Genomic DNA, 15,076 nt, shown 5'->3' on the forward strand with positions numbered 1-15,076 from the left:
CCACTTCTTTGCCCATTCTCCTAACCTGTCCAGATCCTTCTGCAGCCTCCCCGCCTCCTCAATACTACTTGTCCCTCCACCTATCTTTGTATCATCTGCAAAATTAGTCAGGATGCCCTCAGTTCCTTCATCTAGATCTTAATTGTATAAAGTGAAAATTTGTGGTCCCAACACTGACCGTTGCAGAACTCTACTAGTCACCGGTTTGCCTTGTGAAATATTACTGGATTTCTTTTATAGTTAACATTTAAAAGGGAGTGTTGCCTGGAGGTGTTTACTTCTAGGTTTGACCAACTTGAGAGTTTTTTGAGGAATGTTTTGTAAGACTCACCTTAATTGTGTAACTGTAATCTTGCGTGCTTAAGTTTTCATGTATTCTTGTTAATAAAACTTTTACTTTTAACTTTTAAAATCCAAAAGATGTTACTGGACCTCTAGCTGCTGAGATCAGTATGTCTTCTTCTCATTTTTAGAATACAAAAAAAAGGGGTATGGCCCATAAGCCAAGTTTCCCTCTTGGATTTGGTCTTTACAGCAATAAATACCGGCTGTGGTCATAACAATAGGTTTTCTCGTAAGTTTAAAAAAAGAGAATAAATGTTTATTTCTCAATTCCCAAATGTATTTGCAACAGCACCCACCCACACATGTTCACAGACATGCATACACACCAGAAAAGATGATTACAAAAGAGGTGGGCCGGGGTTTTCTGGCTCCGTTGTGGCGGGACCCGCGGTGGGAGATTCAGTGGCCCAGCCAAAAGTCCATTGGCTTTTGGCAGGACTGGATGATCCCGTGCCGGGCGGGGCTGGAAAACCTCGCCCTTAGGTTTTTACAAAGTCCAAAAGATTCATTGTTAAGCTTGAATCTTTCGAGAATGGAGGCTGAAACATTGCAGGCCTGATGATTCCCTTTTGGTTCACTGAAGAAATGGAGGTTAGGAGTTTTTGGCAACTAATCTGCAGTGGTCTACTACTTGCAGCAGCAGACTTCTGGCTTTGCTCGAGTCAAGGTGCAGTCAAGCCCCCGTAGCAAAGATCTGGCTTGGTTCTTCAATCAGTAGGTAAAAGGATAGCCCCGCTCCTCTGCCTGTTAATGAATTCTGGGCTTTTCTGGGCTGGATCTCTTCCCTCTGTGTCTCTTTGTCTCCCGGACCAACTTACTGAGGATGTTCTGAAAAACGTGCGCTAATAAATGTTCCTTATTGTAATCTAGTTTCTGTCAAGTGACCAGAGTATCTGTTTTTCCATTGTCCACACAAATGGTCCCTGATGACTTGAGCATTGACACACGATAGGGTTTGAATTTTAGCCGTTTGATCTCCTTATGATTAAATGGGTTCTGCTTGCCACTATTCTGTGAAATTCCATTCTTCAGCCAAGAGGTCTGCCATTATAAACTAGTTCCTCCAAATATTTGGCGGCAATTAAATCTACAGGAAAAGATCTGTCGCATTTTAATGTCTTCCTAATGGAATGTCCCAAAGGTCATTTGCATTTTAAAGTCCTGTCCAGGCAAACAGGCTAACTTCCAGCCTTCCTGCAGGCAAGAATAGAGGTCACCTGTCCTCTCAATTCCATCTTATTTCAAAACAGATGGCCCATTTTGCTTTTAAAAGTAAAGCATCCATTTTCCATAAGTCCACGGGTATAACTGTGTGGGTGTGACACAGTGGGCCAGTCCCACATTGCTGTTGGCAATTTCACACTAACTAGATTGAGAGTGGCACTGATATAAAGCTGGAAGCATGAAACTTACTGCTTCAATTTCATGGACAGGGGACCCAACAGGAAGGAAAAAACATGGAATTAAAAGACCCACTCCAAATAAAGAACGCTATATCCTGATGGGATGTACTTACCGAGCTAACAGGGCAGTTTCGGATGCGGCCTCTATCAATCGATGGCGCAATGTAATAATCTCCAGAAGCCTGGAGAAACTATGCAGCATAAAAGCTTGTTTTTCTGCTCCTGGTCTATTTTCAACTTCTTCTGAATCTTCCATAAAGGAAAACCCAATGTCTCTGACAAACAGCGGATCTTCGATGAACACACCTGAAAACAACTGCAACAACAAGAAGTACAATGAAATGAGGGCAGAAGATTTGATCAAAGTCAAATTGGCTGCCATCTCCTCAAATGCAACCAAATCAGTTAGTTTTATTTACATTCTAGGGTTGGTTTTAACCTGAAGCTAATGAGGTTTTGAGATGGGGAGAGGATGCAGGGCGAGTGTGAGATGCAGTCCCTGGCCTTGCTTTCAGCTCCAGCTATTTTAACTACTGGACATCATTTAAAGGCTGCACATCCAGTTTTCAAGGAGAGGAGATGTCATGGTTTTCCTTGTAGGACATGGAGAAGTAATCCTGCTTCTCATGGTACTACTCAGGACAGGTTCAGACTCTTCTGTCTTCACACCAGCTGTCAACCTGCTTCTACCCAGCTTGAAAAGCCAGGGTAACTTTTCCACTCAGTCCCTGTTTGAATGACGTTGATGTAATCAGACCGTAATTTTTATAACTTTATGAGACTCATGTTTTAGGCTGAGGGCCTCATCTTCCTGCAAAACCCTGCAGATCAACATAGCAAATGGTTAACAATGGTCAGGTCCAGAGGGGGTAAGTAATCTATTTTTTTCCATTGGGCAGATAGGATTAAAATGGATCCCTCTGTCTCACACTTGTTCACAAAATATCAATCAAGTAATTAGGATTATGTCTTTTTCCAAGTGAGACTGCATATGGTAACAGTCCTCCACCTCTCCAGGTCACTATTATTCTTGAGTGTCTACCATATAGAATAGCTTTTCTCCCCATGGTAAAATAGATAATGTACAGACTGCACTACAGAGCAACTTTATTAAGTGGTGACATGGTATGAAAGATTTCCCTGCAGTGCTGAATTTTCCTGTTCATTACATACTCTGGTCTAGTTCGTGTCATAAAGGTGTAAACTAAAACACTGTTTTTCTAGCAACATGAAGACACAATGGCTTAACTGAAAAATGTGAACTCCAACAAAGTAATTCCAAAGAAAATGAACAAAACCACACTGCACATAGTACAAAAGAGAGCATTTGGGAGGTTGCTGAAGGCAATAACGCACTCTCAGGATTAAGCCACTGGAGCTTTGCTGTCACTGTTTGTAATATTATCCAACACCCTTGTGTATGCCAATGCCTGGTTACCCAGTGCCAGCAGTCACTTTCTGCTATGTAACTGGATAAGCCCCACTCACTCCATTTAGTAAAAGCAGTAGTATGGTTAGGCAAAAGGCTTTGAAGTTTATATCCCACTTGTCAAAGCAGATTCAAAGAGAACATGAGAACAACACTAGGCCATTCAGCCCCTCAAGCAGCTCCGTCATTCAATTAGATCATGGCTGATCCACAGCTTTACTGCATTTACCTGCCTTGCCTTCATGTTCCTTACACCTGTGGCTAAAAATCTATCCAGTTCAGATTCAAAATCAGCATTTAGTTAGCATCTGCTGCTTTTTGTAGGAGAGGATTTCATTCTTCTACCAGACTTCGTGTGAAGAATTGCTCCCTAACTTTTTTCCTCGGATAAGATTGTGTCCCCTTACTGCACCAGTGGAAACATTTCTCTCCATCTACTTTATCAATTCCTTTCAAAATCCTAAAACCTCATTCAAACCACCTTCTGTTTCGAGGAAGTATAGGCCTAGTTTATGTAATCTGTCCACATAACTTAATCCTTGGATCCCTGGTAACATTCTGGTGAAACCGTGCTGCACTCCCTCCACCTGGTGAAATGTTCATCCTCAGTACCTGCCAAAAAAGTGGGACTATTCGTGGGCCGGGAACCCCAGCACAGCCCGAGTGGGCTTTGCAGGGGCTCCTTAACTGAGCTACAGTATGAGCATCCTGCTTTCAGGTTCCCCGACCAATCGGAGGGTGGGCGGGATTATGCACTGGATTTCTAATTAAACCCCCAGCATGGGGTAGAAAGGGCATCAACAGGAAACGGATTCTCAAGCCAGAGGCAACGACAACATGGAGAGACCTGGGAAGGCTGATCCCCGTATCTCTTACCTGGAGGTCCGGCTGCAGTGAGGTGAGCTCTCCCAAGGATGGGAGGACCATAAGACATGGGGGCAGAAATTAGGCTATTCGACACATCAAGTCTGCTCCACCATTCAATCATGGCTGATAAGTTTCTCAACCCCATTCTCCCGCCTTCTCCCCGTAACCTTTGATCCCCTTACCAGTCAAGATCCTATCTATCTCGGTCTTAAATACACTCAATGACCTGGCAATGAATTCCATAGATTCACCACTCTCTGGCTAAAGAAGTTTCTCCTCATCTCTATTCTAGAAGGTCTTCCCTTTACTCTGAGGCTGTGCCCTCGGGTCCTAGTCTCTCCTACTAATGGAAACATCTTCCCCACGTCCACTCTATCCAGGCCTTTCAGTATTCTGACAACCTGTCCAACCAAGCAAGTGTTGACGAAAGTGGCTGAGGGAGTCAGCAGCAGAAGTTTGGTTCCTCCAATCATGAGAAAGCGCACCAAGGATCCAGGGCCTCGGGAGGACAGGAAAGCTGAGTGGTGGAACACTCTGACTTCCCCAGCAGTCACTTGCACAGCAGTCCTCAGAACACACCTTAAAGCTCCACCCAGCCCTCCCTCTCCAGGCCCTTCCTCACATCCCCATCTGAACAGCCAACACTCACTCTCATCCTATTGACCTCTCACACCCATGCTCACAGACACCTTCCAAATGTTGTCCTTTCCTCCTCTGCACACAACCCATTTCTAACACTCATAATTCTCTGCAGGAGAAGGCAGCGCACAACTTCAGGGAAAGGCAGAGGCCAAGGGGGTGAGCCCTCCTCCCACACCCCCATGGTGTAGGGCTTCTAATTTGATGTCACTCATAGGAGATTTAACTCCCCATAAGCACCCCTTGCCTGAGAAAATTCCCTCTGTCCTTTCCACGATGTGGTGCCCAGAAATATACACAGTATTTCAGAAATGGTCTAACCAGGGCTTTGTCTGGCTGCAGCAATAGCTGCCTCCCAGTTATATTCTCGCCCTCTAGATCTACAAACTAATAAAGGTGGATCTATACCTCAACTACATTTACCCGCCTAGGTATACGTACGTCCTTCTGAACCTGGAGGCTGTAGGATGACTCGGGCTTTTCCAGGGCTGCCCACTTTTCTAGCGCCAGATTGAGGACTTGTTTCTCTAGGCTGATGCTCTCGTCAGCCGACTTTGGTCTGTGAATGTGATGCAGTTCCCAGTAGGCATGTTCTAGTGTCTTCAGAACACGTGAGGCCAGTCCCAATGATGGATGGAACTCCAACAAGTAGATCTTTTTCAAGGCAGGACTGAAAGCACAGCAAAAGATTGTTATAGTCTTTCATTACCTTGCCATATTTTATTGAAAATACTGTAACAATATGATATATAGGTTGAACCTACTATTCTAACACCAAACGATCCCTAGCATAGTGTTACCTTTGTGAAGGTGTAATTGTGTCCTGTGTTTTGTTGTGTTTTCAAGTATTACACAGAACTTAGTCAAACATTCATCAAATATGAATTTGTACTTGCAATTTGACATAGCAATGAACTTAAAAGTCTAGCTAAAGCAGGAAAGACTAGTTAAAATAGCCAGGATGGATCATCTAATACAAGTCAGTCAGAAGTTAACAAACAGAAAAGACACATCACTTATCACAATCAGTAAAACATGATATATTGGGAGTGTTTTTTTGCTTACCAACTGTTGTTAATAGCAATTGGTTGCTTAGTAATGATATTAAGGGGCAGGCCAAATTCCATACCCATCTCCGCCCCTCTGTCATCCCTCCAAATCCTCTGTACGTATTCCCGCTGGTCATCTATCTGTAAATGTTGTTAAGGGATAGTGTTTCAGTGTTGATATATTAAGTAGAATTTACAAGTCAGAAATAGGCCATTCAGCCCAACTGGTCCCTACCAGTATTTATGTTCCACATGAGCCTCCTCATACCCCTCTAAACTATCAGCTTATATTGATTGCACAGAAGGTGGAATAGTTACGGTGGTGTGATGACACATCAAATTACCAACATGTGACACAGTGAAGGAAAGCAATCTCTCAACCTCCTGCTAGTTCACACAGTTCCTCAGGGGCAAATGCCAGGTTCTGGTCTGGGACGTACCCACAGGGGAAGTGAAAACCACAGACCAGGTAATATCAGGGCTGCTGTCAAAGTCAGGATATTGCTGAAAAGCAGCACTAGCAGAAGCCCAAAGTAGGTTGATCTGCTGAATTCAGGATCACAATGCACAGAGCATTAAATCTTTTATCATTTTTAAAAGGTAAGTTATGTTTTTTTAAGGCCACTCATCTCACTTCTGTGGGTGAATTAACACATGGTAGTTCCCACAAGTCAGGTTTAGTGACTTGTACAACAATAAGTTCTTCTGTCCTGTATCTCGTCCAACAATCTGCCTCCCTGTCCAAGCCCCAGGCTCCCTGTCCGAGCCCCCATCTCCCCACCTGAGCCCCGTCTCCCCGTCCGAGCGCCCATCTCCCTGTCTGAGCCCCCGTCTCCCTGTCCGAGCCCCAGTCTCCCCGTCCGAGTCCCAGTTTCCACGTCCGAGCCCCGTCTCCCTGTCCAAGCCCCAGTCTCCCTGTCCGACCCCCCGTCTCCCCGTACGACCCCCTGTCTCCCCGTCTGAGCCCCCGTCTCCCCACCGAGCCCCCATCTCCCAATCCGAGCCCCGTCTCCCTGTCCAAGCCCCAGTCTCCCTGTCCGACCCCCCGTCTCCCTGTCCGACCCCCCGTCTCCCCGTCCGAGCCCCCGTCTCCCCGTCCGAGCCCCAGTCTTCCCGTCCGAGTTCCCGTTTCCCCGTCCGAGCCCTGTCTCCCCACCCGAAGCCCCCGTCTACCAGTCCGAGCCCCAGTTTCCCCGTCCGAGCCCCATCTCCCAGTCCGAGCCCCAGTCTCCCCGTCCGAGCACCCGTCTCCCCATCCGAGCCCCCGTCTCCATACCCGAGCCCCAGTCTCCCCACCTAAGCCCCAGTCTCCACACCCGAGCCCCCATCTCCCCACCTGAGCCCCCGTCTCCCCACCCGAGCCCCCGTCTCCTCGTCCAAGCCCCTGTCTCCCCGTCTGAGCCCCATCTCCCCACACGAGCCCCCGTCTCCCAGTCTGAGTCCCCGTCTCCCCGTCCAAGCCTCAGTCTTCCTGTCCGAGCTTCAGTCTCCCTGTCCAAGCCCCCGTCTCCCTGTCCGAGCCCCCATCTCCGTGTCCGAGCTCCAGTCTCCCTGTCCAAGCCCCCGTCTCCCTGTCCGAGCCCCCATCTCCCTGTCCGAGCTCCAGTCTCCCTGTCCGAGCCCCCGTCTCCCTGCCTGAGCCCCAATCTCCCTGTCTGAGCTCCAGTCACCCTGTCAGAGTCCAAGTCTGTCCGAACCGTAGTCTCCCCACTTGAACGCCTCTCTCCCTATCTACTCAATAGTGTCCCCTTCCAAACATCAATCCCCCAATCTGGGAGTGTCCATCTCCCCTTCTGAACATCAGTCTCCCCTATTCAGTGTAGTTACACACTACTACTCCAAGTGAGCCAATGGAAAAGACACATGGGGCTGAATTTTGCCATCCCGACACTGGGCAAACCCACATAGAATGGCTCAAAATAGAGGCAGGGTGACCATAAATTTACATTTCCCACCCATTTCCCAAAAGCTGCCATAGTGACTGGCCATGAAACATGACAGGTGGCAACCTGATGCTCATGCAAAGTGACATCGGGTTCAGTTTTTTAAACACCTGCCTTAATTTTGAATTTCCAATTTGATATCATCAATGAGGCAGGTGGGTTCCTGGAACCACGTCTGGTCAGTCAGTTCGTAAACCCTGGGGGGAAGTCTGTTCAGGAGTCGGGAACCTTTTGACAGGCAAGGTAAAAAGGTGTTGCCAACATCATAAATAGGTGCTGAGTGATAAGTTAAGTACATTTCTAATACAGTGATTGATCATGGGGCTCTGTCCTTATAACATATGTGAACCATTAAATTGACCAGCATTGTGTGAGCTTTCAGATACCTTAGAGTACTTTCTCCAGTGGCTAAAGGGCTCTTAGGCATTCAACAGTATTAAAAATCAGATGTTAATGTGTCATCTATACCCTGTGCTTTGATTTTTATGTTGATTTAAAGTCCAGGCATCTGTTGAGCCTTCAAAATAACTGAACAGATTCCTGATTTTTTTGATTGAAAGTTAATCTGTTGAGCCTTTGAAAAGATGGAATAGATAGCTAGCCCTCTGTTTAGTCAACTTCAAATGCACCATCTTCTTGAGTTCAGTTATGCAAAGGAATATCATTAAGAATGCTTTGCTGAGTTCCAAATCCCACCATAGGATTCAGCTCAGCAATAATTGTTTACATAGCTGTGAAGGGGACTGTGAGCTTCATTTAATTGACAGTTTTATGATCGGTTAATAGGATTAAAGTGTTTTGAAGAGATTTGTATTGGTTTCTTATTTTGACAGGTTTGTGAGCACTTAAATGGAATATTTTTCAAGTGGAGTTTGAATGACTGTATGTTTTATTGACAGTTTTATGAGCTCCTAAGAGGAAAGACCTTTTCTCAAATGGATATTGAATGGATGATCATGTATTTATTTTATAAGCATTTCAAAGATTTCCCAATGTTATTGGAGAGGTCATGAGTTCTGTCCACAGTGGATACTGGGTGAGTGGATATGGAGGATACGTGGGGTGATATGGAGGAGGCAAGTTGTGTATGGAGGGGGTATGGAGGCATGCAAGATGCATGAGGTATGGAGCGGTATGGGACATGCAGAATGCATGGGATGTGGAGGGGCATGGAGGATACATGGTGGGTATGGAGGTGGCATTGGGTGGTGGGTGAGGCAGTGCAAGGGGTGAAGGCTGGAGGCCCTAACAGTCATCCACAGAACTGGCCAATGTTCCAGTGAATGGAGGTGCATCTTCTAACCTGCTGGCCTTGGCATCTCGGGCCAGCTCCTGGAGGCAGTGGCCCCGACTCCAGCCCGTCCTGATTCCCTGGGGAGGGGAAATAATGTGTGTGTACGGGTTCATTCAGGACTTGAGAACGTGACATTAGGAGATGGACCGACTCGCGATTCCCGAGTCTCCCATGAAAATCCAACCCTCACTTTCTTTACACTGTCCTTGGGACCTGTGGAAAGTCAAGTCCTGGACATTGCTATAAACACTATCAGTGTGAAAGGTATGATAGAGTAAGGATCTAGAATCAACTACCTCACAGTGCAATGTGACAATGCATCAGCACATTTCATATCGCAAGCAGTTACACTCAGTCACTTTAAAGTGGATTTTATTATCCGCTGTATAACATATGTTTATTATTCACACTGCAATACTCGAGCTTAACAGTTTCCTTGCACTTACCTGTTTGTTCAAAATATCTCTTATAAGTTGTAAGTGAAGTTTCAGACATGCACATTCAGCCTGATAGGTCTTCACAAAGTACTCACTGCTCAAATTAAACCTTGGGCGTTTGTGCATGATGTCTGTAATAACTTGGCCCAATGCAAATCGCTCCTCCACATCGAAAACATGCTGATAGGCTTCAAAGTAACTGTCCAGGAGCTGAGTAAAAACAAGTAGAAATCACTCAGACAAAAATGCACATTTACTATATTTTTTCCCTCCCCCACCCACCACAACACAACTTCTCCTCTTGCCAGAGCATATTGGCTTACTCTCAGTTATGAATATGCCACCACTGTCAACTATCAAATATTTAGTCATTCTCCTTGTATGGAGCCATAGTCCCAAATTTAAATCAGGGTGAAGTTTTCAGCATGAGGCTCAGGCCATTTTAACTCCTGGGCCCTGTTTGAGTAAGTGTGTTTCACCCAATGCTGATGGAAATGAAATCGCATCCTTCAGGAACGATGTCACATCCTCTGGGAACGATGTCACATCCTCCGGGAATGATGTCACATCCTCCGGGAACGATGTCACCACCTCTGGGAACATTGTCATATCCTCCAGGAACGATGTCGCAGCTGGGGGAGCAATGTCGCATCTGCTGGGAATGATGTCACAGTAGTCATAGAGGTCTACAGCACAGAAAAAGGCCCTTCGGCCCATCGAGTCTGCACCAGTCAAACAAGTACCTGACTATTCTAATCCTGTTTTCCAGCACTAGGCTCATAGCCTTGTATGTCATGGCATTGCAAGTGTACATCCAAATACTTCTTAAATGTTATGAGGGTTTCTGCCTCTACCACCCTTTCAGGTGGAGTTCCAGATTCCCACCACCCTCTGCATGAAAAAAGTCTTTCCCAAATCCCTTCTAAACCTCCTGCCCCTTACCTTAAATCTATGCCCCCTGTTCACTGATCCCTCCACTAAGGAGAAAAGTTCCTTCCTGTCTACCCTATCTGTGCCCCTCCGAATTTTATACACCTCAATCTTGTCCCCCCTCAATCTCCTCTGCCCCAGAGGAAATAATTACATTCTATCCAATCTCTCCTCACAGCCCAGGCAACATCCTGGTAAATCTCCACTGCACTCTCTATAGTGTAATCACATCCTTCCTATAATGCGGATTCCAGAACTGCACACAATACTCTAGCTGTGGCCTAACCAGCATTTTATACAGTTCCAGCATAATTTCCCTGCTCTTATATTCTACGCTTCGGCTAATAAAAGTAAGTATCCCATATGCCGTCTTAACCACCTTATCTACCTGTCCCGCTACCTTAAGGGACCGGTGGACATGCACACCAAGGTCCCTCTGATCCTCGGTACTTCCCAGGGTCCTACCATTCATCGTGCATTCCTGTGCCTTGTTTATCCTGCTCCAGTGCATCACCTCACACATATGCGGATTAAATTCCATTTGCCACTGATTAGTCCATCTGACCAGCCCGTCTATAATCCTCCTGTAATCTAAGGCTATCCTCTTCACTGTTTACCACCCCACCAATTTTCGAGTCATCCTCGAACTTACTGATCAACCCTCCTACATTCAAGTCTAAATCGTTTTAGTCGGGTGTGGGAAACTTGGCAGGAGAGTAGTAGGGCTCAGGGGACTGTACTGAGCAAGGGGTCTCCAAAGAGCTGCCATTGGTGGGAAGGAGAGGGAACGCCCAGGCTGGGCAGGCTCAAGGATTTCTTGCGCGACTTGGAGCGGCAACCCCTGCTCCTCCTACCCCACAAGGAACCCTCACAATGTTTTTTTTTTAAATTAACTACTCACCTTGGCCTCTTCTGACCACCCTTCTGGCCCCAGCCAGGTTTCTCCGGCAGGTGTTGCACCATGCTGGCCTCCCAGCATTTCAAGTGAAAATTCTATTGTGGCACCAACCACATCACCGGGCCTGGACCTCAGCATGTCTAGTAGGCTGCCAGGGCGGATGACCCAGATGTGCCAGAAATATCCTGGTTAACGTGCTGGCGGGTGGGAAAACGTCAGGACCACTGCCATTTTCAATAGGGCAAGTTCTACACATTCCATTCACTTTTGCTCCCCTCCACCACCACCCCCCACCCCCACCCCACACCGCCCCCCCCCCCACCCCCCCCTGCCCAAAAGTGGACAAAGCGAACCAGGAAATATAAAATGGAGTGCTGGCCTGATGTGTATGTGTTAATCTGCCTTGCGATCTGATTGACATTCTTCCATTGTGCATTTGGACTTTGAGGGACTAAGTGGGTGCATTACAAATACATCAGCAAAAGTCTCTTTGAAGGACAAGGTCACGTACTGATCGTAGGGCAGGACTTTGCCCTTGGCGTGTGGGCTTGGCATGGGGCGGGCGGGAAGCCGGCCGCTGCCCCCGATCGGGCCCAGAGGGCAATCTCACGCTGGTGGGGCAATTAAGGCCCACCCAGCGTGAAACGTGAGTGGCAGTGCTCATCGTTGCCTGTGGGCGTGGCGGGGCGGGGACAATGAGCCGGGGGAGTGAGACCTTCGCACACGCGCGCTACATAATCTCCCTGAGGCAGCTCTCTGCCTCAAGGAGATGAACTGGTTTAAAAAAAAATGAAAGATTTTATAAACGTTGTGAAACATCTCCCCTCACGTGACTCTGTCACGTTACTAATGAAAAAATAAAGCTTTTATTTGGTTTTGGAAACCTCATCCCGTCCGTGGATGAGCTTTCCAAGAAAAGTGCAAAGATCGTTTGGCCTTTTCGCCTGCCCGTTAACCGTGAGGTTGGACGGGCAGCAAAAAATTTCTTTTAATTAACTTTTTATTGGCCTTAATAAGCCTTTCAATTGTCAGTGGGCGCGCTGCTGACTCGGGCACGTGCCCGCTGACCGACACATCGTGCAAGTGCGTGATGACATCTGGATGCAAGCCCGATATTATAGCTTGTCATTTTACACTCGGTCGGATTGGGCGCGCGCCCACCCGAGCTAAAAATTTTGCCCATAATGTCTATTATCTTTATTCATTCACGGGATGTGGGCTTCGCTGGCTAGGCCACCCTAGTTGCCCTTGAGAAGGTGGTGGTGAGCTGCCTTCTTGAACCGCTGCTGTCCATGTGGTGTAGGTACACACACAGTGCTGTTAGGGAGGGAGTTCCAGGATTTTGACCCAGCGACAGTGAAGGAACGGCGATATATTTCCAAGTCAGGATGGTGAGTGACTTGGAGGGGAACTTCTAGGTGGTGGTGTTCCCATCTATCTGCTGCCCTTGTCCTTCTAGATCATAGTGGTCGGGGGTTTGGAAGGTGCTGTCTAAGGAGTCTTGGTAAATCCCTGCAGTGCATCTTATAGATGGTACACACTGCTGCCATTGTGTATCAGTGGAGGGAGTAAATGTTTGTGGATGTGGTGCCAATCAAGCAGGCTGCTTTGTCCTGGACGTTGTAAAGCTTCTTGACTACTGTGGGAACTGCACTCATCCAGGCAAGTAGAGAGTATTCCTCACACTCTTTACTTGTACCTTGTAGATGGTGGAGAGGCACTGGGGAGTCAGGAGGTGAGTTACTCATCGCAAGATTCCTAGCCTCTGACCTGCTCTTTAAGCCACAGTATTTATATGGCCAGTCCAGTTCAGTTTCTGGTCAATGGGTAACCCCAGGATGTTGATAGTTGGGGATTCAGTGATGGTAATGCCGTTGAACATCAAGGGGCGATGGTTGGATTCCCGATTGTTGGAAATGGTCATTGCCTGACACTTGTGTGGCATGAATGTTACTTGCCACTTGTCAGCCCAAGCCTGGATATTGTCCAGGTCTTGCTGCATTTGGACATGGACTGTTTCAGTATCTGAGAAGTTGCAAATGGGGCTGAGCATTGTGCAATCATCAGTGAACATCCCCATTTCTTACCTTATGATGGAAGGAAGTTCATTGATGAAGCAGCTGAAGATTGTTGGGCTGAGGACAATATGCTGAGGAACTTCTGCAGTGATGACCTGGAGCTGAGATGACTGACCTCCAACCACCACAACTATCTTCTTTTGTGTTACATATGACTTCAACTAGTGGAGAGTTTTCCCCCTGATTTCCATTGACTCCAGTTTTCCTATGGCTCCTTGATGCCACACTCAGTCAAATGCATAAGAGCATAAGAAATAGGAGCAGAAATTAGGCCATTCGGCCCATCGAGTCTGCTCTGCCATTCAATCAGGTCTGATAAGTTTCTCAACCCCATTCTCCTGCCTTCTCCCCGCAGCCTTTGATCCCCTTACCAATCAAAAACCTATCTAACTTGGCTTAAATATGCTCAATGACCTGGCCTCCACAGCCTTCTGTGGCAATGAATTCCATAGATTCACCACGCTCTGGCTAAAGAAGTTTCTCCTCATCTCTGTTCTAAAAGATCTTCCCTTTATTCTGAGGCTGTGCCCTCGGGTCCTAGCCTTTCCTACTAATGGAAACATCTTCCCCACATCCACTCTATCCAGAAGTGCCAAGTGGATGATCCATCTCAGCTTCCTCCAGAGGTCCCCAGCATCACAGATGCAGCCTGGATGTCAAGGGCGGTCACTCTCACCTCACCTCGGGAGTTCAGTTCTTTTGTCCACGTTTGAACCAAGGCTATAATGAGGTCAGGAGCTGAGTGGCCCTGACTGAACCCAAACTGGGCATCAGTGAGCAGGTTATTGCTAAGCAAGTGCCGCTTGATAGTGCTGTTGATGACCCCTTCCATTACTTTACTGATGATCGGGTGTAGACAGATGGGTGGTAATTGGCCAGATTGGATTTATACTGCTTTTTGTGTACAGAACATATCTGGGCAATTTTCCACATAGCTGGGTAGATGCCAGTGTTGTAGGTGTACTGGAACAGCTTGGCTAGGGGTGCAGCAAGTTCTGGAGCACAAGTCTTCAGTCCTATTGCTGGAATATTGTCAGGCCCATAGCCTTTGCAATATCCAGTACCTCCAGCCGTTTCTTGATATCACGTGGAGTGAACTCAATTGGGTGAAGACTGACATCTGCGATGCTGGGGACCTCCAGAGGAAGCTGAGATGGATCATCCACTTGGCACTTCTGGCTGAAGCCTTATCTATTGCACTGACATGCTGGGCTCCACCATCATTGAGGATGGGGATATTTGTGGAGCTTCCTCCTCCAGTGAGCTGTTAAATTGTCCACCATGGCTGGATGTGGCAGGACTGCAGAGCTTAGATCTGATATGTTGGTTGTGTGATTGCTTAGCCTTGTCTATCACTTGCTGCTTCTGCTGTTTGGCATGCAATTAGTCCTCTGGTATAGCTTCACCAGGTTGATACTTCATTTTTATGTATGCCTGCTGCTGGTCCTGGCATGCCCTCCTGCACTCTTCATTGAACCAGGCTTGATCCCCTGGCTTGGTGGTAATGGTAGTGTGGGGGATATGCTGGGCCATGAGGTTACTGATTGTGTTCGAGTACAATTCTGCTACTGCTGTTGTCCCACAGCACCTCATGGTTGCCCAGTCTTGAGTTGCTAGATCAGTTCACAATCTAACCCATTTAACACGGTGGTAGTGCCACACAACACAATGGAGGATATCCTCAATGTGAAGGTGGGACTTGGTCTCCATAACGACTGTGCAGTGGTCACCCCTACCGAAACTGTCATGGACAGATGCATCTTC

At 47.1% G+C, this 15,076-nt stretch overlaps 1 protein-coding gene across 1 annotated transcript in view; it reads right to left on the reverse strand.

Moving 5' to 3' along the window:
• LOC121277708 overlaps positions 1 to 15,076 on the reverse strand; it is a 149,491-nt gene that overhangs the window by 41,315 nt on the left and 93,100 nt on the right. The window contains exons 19-22 of the mRNA XM_041187343.1: positions 9,416 to 9,616; positions 5,749 to 5,873; positions 5,125 to 5,353; positions 1,862 to 2,064 (exon numbers count right to left, since the gene is read on the reverse strand). Coding sequence (XP_041043277.1) covers positions 1,862 to 2,064; positions 5,125 to 5,353; positions 5,749 to 5,873; positions 9,416 to 9,616 — 758 coding nt within the window. The remainder of the gene's footprint in view (positions 1 to 1,861; positions 2,065 to 5,124; positions 5,354 to 5,748; positions 5,874 to 9,415; positions 9,617 to 15,076) is intronic.

Source organism: Carcharodon carcharias, chromosome 5 (genome assembly GCF_017639515.1).
Source record: "Carcharodon carcharias isolate sCarCar2 chromosome 5, sCarCar2.pri, whole genome shotgun sequence".
Taxonomy (NCBI): Eukaryota; Metazoa; Chordata; class Chondrichthyes; order Lamniformes; family Lamnidae; genus Carcharodon; species Carcharodon carcharias.